The sequence below is a fragment of the Dioscorea cayenensis genome, unplaced genomic scaffold, assembly GCF_009730915.1.
Source record: "Dioscorea cayenensis subsp. rotundata cultivar TDr96_F1 unplaced genomic scaffold, TDr96_F1_v2_PseudoChromosome.rev07_lg8_w22 25.fasta BLBR01002082.1, whole genome shotgun sequence".
NCBI lineage: Eukaryota > Viridiplantae > Streptophyta > Magnoliopsida > Dioscoreales > Dioscoreaceae > Dioscorea > Dioscorea cayenensis.
This window is the reverse complement of record NW_024088473.1, coordinates 84,637-98,019: the sequence shown is the minus strand read 5'-3', so window position 1 is coordinate 98,019 and position 13,383 is coordinate 84,637. Positions and strand designations below refer to the sequence as shown.

The 13,383-nt window shown below is 34.3% G+C and overlaps 2 protein-coding genes across 4 annotated transcripts; both read left to right on the top strand.

The window, feature by feature from the left end:
• Positions 1-6: 6 nt before the first annotated feature.
• Positions 7-7,562, top strand: LOC120257402 (threonine--tRNA ligase, mitochondrial 1-like). The gene is made up of 11 exons (XM_039264878.1): positions 7-86; positions 237-321; positions 994-1,088; positions 1,228-1,260; positions 2,438-2,524; positions 3,649-3,741; positions 4,833-4,925; positions 5,007-5,228; positions 5,932-6,003; positions 6,862-6,933; positions 7,269-7,562. Exons 1-11 carry the CDS (start codon positions 15-17, stop codon positions 7,362-7,364), a joined length of 1,020 nt encoding a protein of 339 aa, XP_039120812.1. The 5' UTR covers positions 7-14; the 3' UTR covers positions 7,365-7,562.
• Positions 7,563-8,404: 842 nt separating this feature from the next.
• Positions 8,405-13,015, top strand: LOC120257391 (putative thiamine biosynthesis oxidoreductase ThiO). 3 transcript variants are annotated; one of them, XM_039264861.1, is made up of 9 exons: positions 8,405-8,650; positions 8,729-9,410; positions 9,578-9,686; positions 9,821-9,968; positions 10,247-10,298; positions 10,391-10,537; positions 10,691-10,802; positions 11,942-12,068; positions 12,318-13,015. In XM_039264861.1, exons 2-9 carry the CDS (start codon positions 9,195-9,197, stop codon positions 12,787-12,789), a joined length of 1,383 nt encoding a protein of 460 aa, XP_039120795.1. In that variant the 5' UTR covers positions 8,405-8,650; positions 8,729-9,194; the 3' UTR covers positions 12,790-13,015. The 3 variants fall into 3 exon arrangements, with proteins under 3 accessions (XP_039120795.1, XP_039120797.1, XP_039120796.1); XM_039264863.1 differs by lacking the exon at positions 8,729-9,410 and having other exon boundaries at positions 9,583-9,686; XM_039264862.1 differs by lacking the exon at positions 8,729-9,410.
• Positions 13,016-13,383: the final 368 nt, after the last annotated feature.

The following is a 13,383-nucleotide window of genomic DNA, read 5'->3' as shown; positions in this document are numbered from 1 at the left end:
TCCTGACACCAAATATGTATAACATGCAACTATGGGAGACCTCTGGGCATGCTGCAAACTACAAAGAGAATATGTTTGTTTTTGAGGCAATAACTATCCTTCCAGATTCCCCGTTGTCTGCTTTGAGTTTGAATTGGAGACTAACAGCTTGATAGAATTCCTTATACATTATCATCTCATTTGCTCCCTGTGTTATACTTATTTTCAGATGCTACAAGTTATCTTTTGTAATGCAGATAGAGAAACAGGAATTTGGCCTGAAGCCAATGAACTGCCCTGGGCATTGTTTGATGTTCGAGCATAGGGTTAGGTCATATAGAGGTGAGTACTGTAACATTATATACTTTATACTTGTAAGGTATATTTCCTTTACAAGAAATGATGCCTTGTTGCAGAGTGTTATGCTATTTCAGCCTTTTGCTGCCTGATTGCTCTTACTGGTCTCATGTTGATCAGATATGTGTCTAATTATGTTTATGAAGTAGATATTGTTCATGAATGCGAATGAGTGACAGATTGTAATCCCTGATCAATGCATGTTTAATGTTGATATGGACCATTTTACATTATGACATATTGTGCACATGATCACTCTCTTTTTCTCTTTGTTCTGTTAATGCTCACCAGACGGAGTTTCTTACATATTTAGTCAGCAACACAATACTTTCTAGTTTCTACAACTCACAATGCTCTGGAAGAGATTTTTGTTATGCCATGAGAAGGGCTGAAACTGTCTGTTAGTACATAACTTAATCTAGTCAAAGTTTTGGGCCCCTCTTTGATGGTTCATATATGTGATACTTTGTGCAAAGAGTTTGTGTATGAGAACAGGTTGATGATCCCTGTTTCAAATGAATGATATTGTTGACAAATATTAGCATTCTTACTTCATGAATGTCAATATATTTTCTTGCTTTCATTAGAAAACTTCTAAATTTTCTTACGCTGAGTAATGTTCTTAAATGATGAATAATCCTCAGACATGGTTTACAGAATTGCCACTGCGCCTTGCTGATTTTGGAGTTCTGCATAGGAATGAACTAAGTGGTGCACTTACTGGTTTGACACGTGTGAGGAGGTTTCAGCAGGTAATAATTTTACAACATTTAGTTATATCTGTTTCGTTGATTTACTGCTGATTCAATAGATTATGTGCTAACAATATTTGCTCAGAAAGTCTACCTTACCTGAATCGTTTTTCTAAACTGTCCTCATGTCTCCTTACAGGATGATGCACATATATTTTGCAGGGAGAGCCAGGTTAGTTCAAGTTAATTCTATGGAATTAATTTAGCGCTTAATCATGGCATAGTATAATGTCTTCCAGTCCTTCTGGAAATAGTCCATGATGGACAATGCTTCTAGTGTTCTGTAATAGGAACAGAGAAGAGAATGAGTCTGCCATCTTTATTAAGATGATTTGAGATATCTAATGTTTTATATACTAGAGAATTATATCACAGAAGCATGTGAAAGAAGAAAACAAAGGTGTATCATTGTTTATTGTTAGGTTTTCTAGTTTCTCAGCTTGCAATTTTGGGCACATCTGGTGGAAAATAGGTTGGCATTATGAAAGTTGTTATGCAAGTTAATGGTTAATGTATTTAACCAAGATTTGAAGTGATTTAGATTGCATCAGCAAAAAATGATGTGTTTTGCATTATCCTCTTACAAACATTCATTAATAACTTGTTGCAATGATTTCACTTTCTTTTTATCTTTCCCTTTATCATCTCTCTAACTTGCTATGCTCTTGGCTGGCATCTTTCTGACTTGTGAGACATTGGTTCCACTTCTTTGGTTGCTAGAAATATAATTGTTCTCTTACTATCTTCGATGAAGTCTAAGAACACTAAGGCATGAGGAGTAATTAACCTAGATGGGTTGGGTATGATTCTAGTGAATAGAAACCTCAAAAGTTGAAACCTTGCTATCAGGAGAAGCAAGCACCAATCTTCCCATATGTAGAGATTGTTACGTTTCAACGAGTTTCTGGTTGGCTGCAGCTCCATCCATTTTGTTATGAACTTATCAAACCAATGAACTAGAAATCAGGCTTCCTCCGTTTTTTTATGAACATCATAAATTCAATTTGTCATTCCTTGTTCATCCATGAGATCTATTTTTACAATTAGTAAAGATCAGTTTCCATCTTCCCGTAAACATTATAATTAGGTTAATCTTTACTGGTCTTGTCTTGCTAGGCCATTTGGGCTGCTGCTTGTTAGGAATACTTTTATGTTTAAACAAGACTCCTGTGATGTTACACAGAACTTACATGTTGTCTTTGTTGTGATGACATTACAGTAGTCTCATATATTTATGCATCTAGAAGAATGCTTTCTGGTCATCTTCTGCTGTTTTGACCTCTTATTTTTCTTATATATGAACGAAGCACATTCTCATCTTTGGGCAATTGATTCCCATATTTTGATAGGTCAAAGAGGAGGTCAAGAATGTTCTAGAGTTTATCAAGCACACATATGATATTTTTGGATTCACATTTGAGCTGGAATTGTCAACGGTATGCTAGTTCTCTGTAGTCCCTTCTTCCCCTTAATAAGGGTGTTTTTACATTTTAGTTTCAGTACTTCCTACTTTCAGTTTGCTTATAGTTGTTATGCTACTCCAGTCTGTACTATCTGTATAATCTTTTGTGCTATCATTTTAAATGTCCCTTGTGCACTCACTAAACCAATACTAAACCAATATATAATTTGTTAGAGCAAATTCTCTTACATATAACTTCATATATGTTCATTGATGAGATGTGATGTTTTACGTTGGCAAGTTTATTATGTTAAGAGTCCTTTGTTTCCTTAGGAAATTATGTTAATATTTTTGTCTGAATGTGTTTATGGGTATCCTTTTCATGCAGACTTTTATGAACATTGGAAAACTAAAGTAAAAGCTAGTTTATCAAATCAACTTAATCCTGAAACTAATTCAGTCTATGTAGTGCAACATTAAATGGCTGCTTGTTTTAAAAAAAATTTATACTTTTTTTTTGTCACTTTCTGTACATTTTTCCAGAAAACAGTAAGAGTCTGTTTGTACATTCTGTTTCTTGATATGCTCTTTATGGAAGGAACGGAATTCTTACTTGAACAGGTGACACCTCCAACTTCAATTGGAGGGCCTTATCACCTTCAGTATGGCACCAACAAGCATTCTAACTGTTGTTGGTTCATCAATTTTTTTCATTATCTTTTATTAGATTGATTATTTTATTTTGTTAAGTTGATCATTCCATGTTATAAGTTAGGCTTGTGCTTATATGGCCTTCCCAAGTGTAATCTTATATTTGTTATTTGGTTTAAGCCAATCCGCTTGCAGACCTATGCATGGCTATAATTGATTATCCAGCATCAACACCTTAATGCTCTACCAAATAGGACCTATTGTGAAACTTTTCCTATTATGATGTTCTTCAAGGTATTAAGTAAGTTTTCCAAGCTTTTGATGTTATGAATTTCCCAACTGCAGCCTTATCTTTCTTAGGATCTAAGTTAAGCAGATCCTCCTGCAGACCTATGTGTCACCACAGTTAATCATGCACAGTCAACACATTACTCTTATATAATATCAATATGATATGCTGTCTAACATATGATCAAACTCATCTCAAGACTTGTGCTAAAAATGCAGCGACCTGAGAAATACTTGGGGGAGATAGAAACTTGGGATAAGGCTGAGGCTTCGCTCAAGGAGGCTTTAGAAGAATTTGGCAGACCATGGCTGGTAAGCTATTATTGTTTTTAACTTTTTCTTTTTTCTCTTTTTTTTGGGGAGGGGATGATGTTTGGATGCTATGCTATGTACAGTTTAGTTGATTCTGCGATATTCTTTTTTTCTCATTAATGACCACATTATTTTGCAAAATTAATGGGAAATATAAAAAAAATCCATGTTGTCTAGAATAAATCAAGTTTCTCCACTGAGATGGTTTTTATGTGTCGGGCTCTGATTTGAATCCAAGAAGCACCAGAGTTTGTGAATCTTCATGTATACTGATGTGCTGTTTCTTTTTCTTTGAGCTGCCATTTTCTAGATGCCAGAGATATATTGACTGGATATTATTAGTTTGGATATTTGACAAGTGATTAGCAACGTTGTGTGTTTCTTGATGTATATGCGTATGTAGTTGCGGAACTGCTTGCAGGAAACATTTTCATTGTCTTGAGGACAACTCCCGTTCAACTCTTATAGTTATGAGAACTTTCTTTATAAAGATGTTTGTGAAGGTTTTTTTGTATCCTTAACACTTTTTTCTTTAATCACTACTCTACAGTTGGAAGCTTGTCTTTGTCAATGCTTTTACATTTTTGAGTGTTATTGCCACATTTCTCAGAAGATACTCTTAATTGTAGAATTTTACTTAAAAATTCCAAATTTGTCATGATTTGTGCATGGGGTCCAATTCAATTCTTATTTTACATTTCATAGCCAGCTTGAATATTTATTGACTATGCCGTTTATGTTTATATTTCAGGATGTATTACCATTGCTAGTGTACTGTGTATACTTTCATACTCTTGGTAATCGGTTGAGAATAGTATCACAATTTTTCATGCTCTTTTTTTTTAAAAAAAAAGCCCTGATCTGCTCACTGTCTCGAGTTACTGTCTTTGTTATGAAAATTCTCTTAAATGTTTGCAACAGATGCACAAAGTACTCATGAATAGAAGCCTATTCTTAATTTATGGCATAGAGTAATATAATTGGTAGTCATAGACTCATACGGACTTCATTTGCTTGCCAATGTTTACTATTCCATTTCTGAAAGTTGTATTGATGAAGCTAACATGTGTACTCTGTTCTTCGATGCATAGATCAACGAAGGCGATGGTGCATTTTATGGGCCAAAAATAGATATTGGTGTTTTTGATGCATTGAAGAGAAAATTTCAATGTGCTACACTTCAGGTTATATGCATTTAACAAGGGATGTCTTTCTTGTGTCTTAAAATGCTGTGGGCTTCCTTACATCTGAACCTTTGGTTGCAGTTGGACTTTCAACTTCCTATTCGCTTCAAATTATCCTACTCAGCAGAAGATGAAGCTAAATCTGAACGCCCTGTGATGATTCATAGAGCCATCTTAGGATCTGTTGAGCGTATGCTTGCTATTCTTTTGGAACACTACAAAGGAAAATGGCCCTTCTGGCTTAGTCCACGCCAAGCAATTGTTTGCCCTGTATCTGAGAAATCACAGTCATATGCCCTACAGGTATGTAAGAAGTTATTGTAAGTGAATACTATGATTAGTATAACATCTGTCCTGTGCGGTTCTTTTGTTATGGTATGTTGTTGATAGAGAGGCTTTTATGGCTGTGAATTCAGTGGATGATGATTATGTCCTATTGAAATTAAACTTGGCCCATATCATCTGATTTACACCGCATTGACTAATTGCCTTATTTATTTTTCTAGCATAACTGGAGGCTGTCTTTAATGTTCTTGCATATGAACAATTAAGTTCTAGTGAACTCTATGCTTTCTTTTGGCGGCAAGAATTGTTTTGCTCTCAAGGTGCATATTATTACCTTGCTAGATTTATGCGCCTATTGTGAAGTAGCTAACATCTAACTGTGCTTGTTAGTTGATATTCTACTTAGTAGCATGTGGATCATTATTTAATGAGCGAACAACACAATGACACATTCCTCGTGGGATTTATGCACACTATTGAATGTTTATATTCTTTTATGTTGATGAAAATCTCTATCTATTGAGCTTGCGTAATTGGCATACAAGAATTCTGTTGTTATCTTGGTATCTGTTTCGTCTGTATTATGAAATTACTTCGAGCTTCTAACGTTTTCTTGCTATCTATTATACCGACGTTTTCCATTCATTTGATTGACTACACAACAACATTATATGGGTTTCTACTATATTGCTTACCAACATCTTTCTTTATGGTACTCTAGGTTCACGAGCAGATACATAAAGCTGGATATTTTGTTGATACTGACATGACAGATAGAAAGATCCAGAAGAAGGCATGCTTCTCATTCTTCTCTCAATCTGGTTTGCTATTTCTACATTTCCGGCCATTGACATGACCAGGACGCTCGTCATCTTTATAAAATCTATTAATATAGAAAAAGTAGTACATTGTTCGGATAAGTTGCCCTATACAGCTAAATACTCTATAATGACAAATAAAGAAGTATAATTTGATCTATAAACCTTATCTAAATTCGAATTTTTGTTTGTTTAGAATGAGGCTTGAACATTTAATCTACTTTTTAATACTTGGTCTAACTTGGACTTGGGATCCTATATATAATAGATCTCAAGCTTTGCAACTTTTTAACCAACTGCAATCTGAACAGTAACATTATTACGCCTTGTGATAATGGCACAAATTTCACCTAGTTTATATGCTTAGGTATGCTGCATACTGATTAAATGTCTACTCTTTGCCACAGGTAACTAACTGCTTTCTTTTTTTTATTGGTGGATTGTATGATAAAAAATATGATTACAACCCTTGGCCAGGTTATGATTTTTATAAAGAATTTTGAAATAACTGTTTTCCTGATCAAGAAAGGAAGATACCATGGCTATAAGAAGTCACTCCATCCTTTATTGGTCTGTCTAATATTAAACTTGTACAGAATGAATGAACTGGGAACATATAGCTTGTGCTATTTTCCCTAGAAACGTTAGAGAAAAGGTTGAGATGACCTGTGAAGCCTTTGACAACTTAAATGCTCTTCTATTATACCATGTGAATATCATAGTTCAAACTTATATTGCATCAAGTTTCTATTTTCAATAGTGAGAAGATTTATTAGATAATGTATGCTATTCAGTTCTCCTCATGTGGGTTATTCTTATTCTATTATTCACAGGTGAGAGAAGCTCAGCTAGCTCAATACAATTTCATATTGGTTGTTGGGGAAGAGGAAGCAAACACTGGACAGGTGTGTTCTATATTTGCTTCCTTAGTGCATCTCTTAAGGATAACTCATCTGGTGTATAGAAACAATGGACAACATCTAATCTTTTCCTAATTGTTTGCTCATATAGACATCAATCTATTAGTTCAGTTCATGTTTATAGAATGAAATATGCCCTTTTATTTAAATTTTAATATCAGGTTCTAATGCCCAAAAGAATGTCTTTCGGTTCTCTACCTTCAATCGGAGATAATAATAATTTGACTTTCGAACACCAAAATTATAAATTAGATTTTTCTTTGATGTTTCCATTGCTACAAGCTGTGGTACCTTATTGGGTGATTCTATCCTATTTGCAGGTGTGTGTGCGTGTGAGAGACAAGTCCGATCTTACAAAGATGAGCATGGAGGAACTTCTTTCACATTTCAAGGCTGAAGTAGCAGCCTATCATTGAAGGGCATTCTGTTTCAGTTTTAGGATGCACTGAAATTGCATTGCATCCTTGCTCCTGTTTTGACTGCTTGTTTTCCTTTATGCAATTCTGGATGAACCAATCAACCCATACCTTGCATTGTTTAACATACCACTATACCATTCATATATGATATTGTTGCTATAGTATAGTTCTTATTCTAACTTGTTTTGAATTTTACCTGTTGTTCTTTGTTGTGGACTGTGTTGTCTTGTTGAGATTCTTATATTCTAACCAGTTATCTTTGTGTTGTTATTTCTGGTGTTGCTGTGTGTATACATATTTGCACATATATACACGCACACAAGGATGTACATGTATACATATTTATATAATATGTAAGCGGAGATGTGCAATAAGAGTTGGCAAATAATGATCAGTTCGTAGGATCTTGATGTTCTTGCATGGTGATCAAGGTTGTTTGGTTGGAGATATTCAAACCTTCACTTAAATTCGTCTCATTTTTTTTTTTATTTGGTTTAAAACTAATTAAAACTCGTTATTACCTATGATTTATTATAAAGTGCAAAGTAAGTTGAACGTGATTGCTGAGTTTCAAAGTTAAACTTTGCTCTTTCCCGAACTTGTACTAGCTTTCATTTTGCAAAATAATATATTTTTTTCTCTGTAACACAAAATCATTACTCATCCTTCAACAAATATGTTTTTAACTTTTGAACAGAGGCAGAGTATAACCACTACTTACATTTTTAAAAATGTATCTTGCTCATGATTCTAATTCTCATTATTTATGAAGAGTTCTAATGGGGATTAAATTATTAATAGATTATTTAGCAGAACTCGGTTACCAAGAGACCATTTGGTCCATTGTCATTTGTTAAAATAATATTGATAATGAAGTCTAGAAGTGAAGATAATAAAAGTTAAGCATGCAACCTTCTAGAGGAGTGAAATGCTTAAGCCACAACCGTCCATCAAGTTTTGAGGGAATTATCAACGGTTTGGATTTGGAGATAAATGCAAGAACTCTATCCTCGAATGACTATAGTGTAGCGCGCGAACAGCAATGCCTTTCGTTTCTCCGTCTCTTAGCTCCTCCACCAACGTTCACTCCAAACCCTAGCCCTTACCTTGACCCTAATGGAAAGAAATACTCCTTCAATTCACTCTCGTATAGCAGCAGAATGAAGACGATGTTGAATGCCCGGATGTGTATTTCAACCATTCCAGCAAACAATTGCTCGGCAAGATATGCGGTACTTGGAGCTGGCTTTGCTGGACTCTCTGTGGCATGGCATCTTCTTCAGGTCTATAGCTTCTTATTTTCTTATCATTTTTGTTTCTGATTATCAATTACTTTGATGTTGATTTCCTTGATTATGTAGTTTTTGGCAAATATTTGATTCTTGTCTTCCTCTTTGGAGTTGTGCTATTGAATCCCCAATCTTGTGATTCCGCACCGTTGTCTGGAAACGCCTAGAACTTGCCAAAAATTATATTTAAGGCGGTTTGTTTTCTTCCTTTTTATGGCTGTGTTCCTGCAAATATGTTGAATAGTTGAGAAAAGAACTCAAAGTGAACAAAAAACGGTTTTTTTTTTTTTGTTTTCATTTATCCTTATGGCATTCGGTTCAAAATCCTTGGATTCTTAGCTTTCTATTTCAAAACAAGATTTTCGTCATTAAACAAGTTACTACTTTTACAATACAATTACTATGAAGAAGGATTGGATTTTTAAGTTGCAGTTGAACTTGACAGTTCACAAACATCTATGTTCATGCAAGAGGAGATGTGTTACTTATGAAGCTAATTAAAAAATACAACTTGTAAAAAATAACTCTCTGTTGCTTGATGCATAAATTCGCCTTTCGTTTTATTCTTAAATCTATTAGCTATAATATCTTGGCAAATTCATCTATTAACCTTCTTCATGTTGTTCTCATGTTAACCACCTTTTTTTTTTCTATTGATTCTGAGGTTTCTCAATCTGAAAGTTTAGCTAGTGCCTTTTTAGATGCTCACAGAGTCGCATTCCAACAGAGCTGTCTTCTGTTGAAAGTTCATCCAGTATGTTATTTTTCAAATGATCTTCCTTTTTCATTCTTGTTTGTATACTTCCCATCAAAATTAATTTTCTTCACTAATTCTTTTGGTCATGTTTTCCTAAGGGCTCATTTGTAGCGAGGTATACTTTTGTCTGGTTTTTATATAATGTGATCAACCTTATTATGCAGCATAGTTCAAAGGACTCTCACCTATGCATAGATATCTATGATGAGGTTGGAATTGGTGGTGCTGCATCTGGTGTCTCTGGAGGACTTCTTCATCCCTATTCCCCTAAAGGTTCTTATATCACGCTATTTTTTTAGCTTTTAAACTTAGTCTGTATGATTCTCTTGTGAGTGCTAGTTAATAAATTTTAATCATGTTGTTCATAACTAACACAAGTGTATGGTATTCTTTATTGCTGCTTGCAGTTAAAGTTCTATGGAGAGGTGAAGATTGCTGGAATGAGTGTTTAAGGCTTTTATCAGTTGCAGAAAGAGCACTAGAAGCAAGAGTTCCTGATAGCATCAGCCAAGATTCATCATTCTTCTGTATGGATGAACCTATAGTTTGTAGAAGGCAAATAGCTTATCTATTTCTGTTTGCCAGTTATATTTTTCTGTCGCGTTTAAGCCATTTTTTGGAAAGCAGCCCAGGACTACAGCTTAATATACCATGAACTGCCACCTAGAATACATGCAAAATGCATTATTTTTGTTGTCATAATTCATTGTAGCTGAATTTATGGGTACTTGAAGATCATTCACATTCCTTGGTTTGTTAACCTTCATATTTTGAATTCCTATTTCAGTTCTCTAGGCAATCTTTCATGGACTCATGTAATTTATGCCCTGCAGAGGTATCTTAAGAACTATGATGACTGAGAAAAATGCGGAAATCATGAAAGAGGTATATCCTTCATATTTCTTGGAAAAAGTTCCGTTTCAATTAAAATTTGTTTTACATGCAATTAGATGGTGATTTTCTCTTTAATTGGTCAGAATGCTAGGACATGCATTGAGAACTGTAATCTGGAGCTTCTAGATAAGGATGCTGCACAAAATCTTGTACCTCGTTTGCATGTGCCACTCAATGCTGCTGTTTATATGCCTCAAGCTCTAAGTATCCGTCCTACCCATTATCTTCAAGTATGTAGTCTTTTTTTACTTTGCATCTTAGAAGTATAAAAGTATGAGCTTCAACTATATATACGTATTTATATTTACATTTGGACATGTTGTTTTGAAGTTTTTCATTTGAAATTTTCAAGTTAACAAGCGATGTAAATTTTTATGCTGCAGGCTCTTTTTGCCGCCTGTAAAAACCAAGCGGATGAGTTATGTGTATCATTCTCTAAAAAGGTGGAAGTAAATTTATACAAGGAATCTATTGATACCCTTTGTGAGCTAGCAGGTAATTTTTCATACCACATATGCAAATATTTTTGCAATAATTGTATGTTCTTATCATTAACAATGACATAATGGCCCTATTAACAGACATAGGGAATCACCATATCTAGAATATCAAATCCTAAAGAATAAGAGACTGACCAAAGAATCAGGAAACTAAATAACAAGCATTTAACACATTGGAAAGGGAAGGATTGCAGAGAAATTGAAAGATTTTAGGGATTCTAACATAACCCATTTACATGTTGTGACTCATGAGGTACTACCTTCAAGGCGAAATAACATGGACTTCATAAAGTTTGTCTCTGCAAATTACTTTGAAAACTAATCTATGCTTTCAAGAGAAAATCTGCACTGAATATGAAAAACATGGATAAATGAGTTTTTGTTTGACTAGGAATTTATGGTTCAATTTTCTTTTTGATATTTGGTTCCCCAAAATAAGAGGTTATTGAAATTTAGATTATTTTGCTTTATTTTTTGTTGCCTTCGCACATCAAATTTGTACTCCTATTGATGCATTATTCTTCATAGTAAATAACATGCAAAGCTCCAAATTATCTTCTGGTTTGATGGTTTGCTATTCAGCTTTTATAACTGAGGCAAAGCAATTTGTAAAATTGACTCAGCTATTGCTAGAGCTTCACAAACTAAAGATCTTTGGTTGTTACTTGAGGCAAAATGGAGTAGTCAAATATAATGGGCTTTGCTCCTGTCCTGTAAAAACTATGATTACTTATACACTAACCCTATAAAACTTATCTTTACAGAATATATGCAAACATAAGCAAAAGATTATTTCATAATTGGCTTTACGGTGTGCAGGTAATAAATTTTTTTACAGACGTATGTGATTATTTGGAACAAGTTACATTCGGGTATATTGGACACCTTGCTTATCTTCTTCCTCAAGGATGCAATTAGGAAACTGGGAAATTGTGAAGGGTGGACATATTTTTACAGCATATGAAGTATTTATGGATATAAGAAACCAAACAGAATGTATAATATTTACTACCAGACATGTATTATACCAAGCGGAGTGTATAATATTTACTATTAGACATGAATCAATCAATTAAAACTAGTCTTTGCCCATTTTGGCAAAACGTTAATCTATTCTCATTGGTCAATATGCAGGAAAATACAATGCAGTTATCATATGCCTAGGTGCAAAGGTGGACATGCTTCCAGAGTTCTCTGGGAAGCTGCCACTTCGAACATGCAGAGGTGTTGTTGCACAGCTCAATTTGTCAGCTCACTCAAGGTATGTCAATTTGTACATGAATAGCTAAACAATTACTTTTCTTAGAATACACTTACAAACATATGACAACATTTGAACTTATTGCTCTGTTGTTGTAACGCCATTGTTAATAAATTGAATGTTCTGAAACCAGTGACTGTGCAGAGTACGCCATTGATGAAACTATCAGATAATAAGCTCATAATATTTTCTAGGAGGTGCTTCCTTCGAAATTAAGTTTGGTATTCTGAAAGGGTCTCATTGTTTCAGGGACGAGTATGGCTGCAACAGCCCTTCAATATTATCCGATGCATGGCTATCGTTCCAAGGACCGAGAACCGTTCTAATGGGTTCGACATGGGATTGGAGCTCAAAGAATTATTCATCTAGTGTTTGTGAAGATGAATCCTCAATGGCTCTCCAAGAGCTGCTTCCAAAAGCATCAGCTGTGTATCCAAGTATAAGAGAATGGACCTTCATCCGAGCTAGAGCTGGTTTAAGAGCAATGCCACCACTAACAAATTTCGGCTCTTTGCCGATCCTTGGCTGTGTGAATGATGCTGTGAAACCAAAGAACAAATGCATGTATTGGTTATTCGGAGGACTTGGATCAAGAGGACTTCTATACCATGCTTTTCTGGGTAAATTATTAGCCAGAGCTGTGGTTTCCGATGATGAAATGGTTCTCCCTCCTGAACTCACTTCATGGAAGCAAATGAAGGTATGGAAATACAATTTATAGTTCAGTTCTGTATAATTATACATGTTATATACTTGTTCTTGAATCTTGTTTGATTAATTCTTCTCTTCTGTGAAACTAATCACCTGCTAATTTTTAACATACATTTGACATCCATAATCCATTGGATTTAGATCCAAAACACATACTGTGAACCATTGTTTTAAAATTAGTAGTCGGTAGCCGACATGCTATATTTGGAGTCTAGCATATGTTAAAGTTTAGTCCATGTATTGTTGGCCAGGACCATGTGTGGAAATCCTTACAAATTGGAAAACATAAATATACTAGAATGGCTTGTAATGTGGCATGCATGTGTTTTTAATTTTCAAATTGTTTTATTTTTCTATATATTATTAAGATAATCTAACGAGCATTAAATATTGCCGACAGTCAAAAAATTTTAGGAACATATGCATAGTCACTAGATTCTTTGAATTACTCAAATTTTATTTTATTTTTAATTTTTAAAATAAATAATTCGTTAAAAACCTACTAGAGATGCCATGTTTTCCCTACTTTCTTTATAAAATTCCCATGTTTTTCCAACTTTCTTTATAAATATTTAAGTGGTTTGATATATTATTCTAATATAAT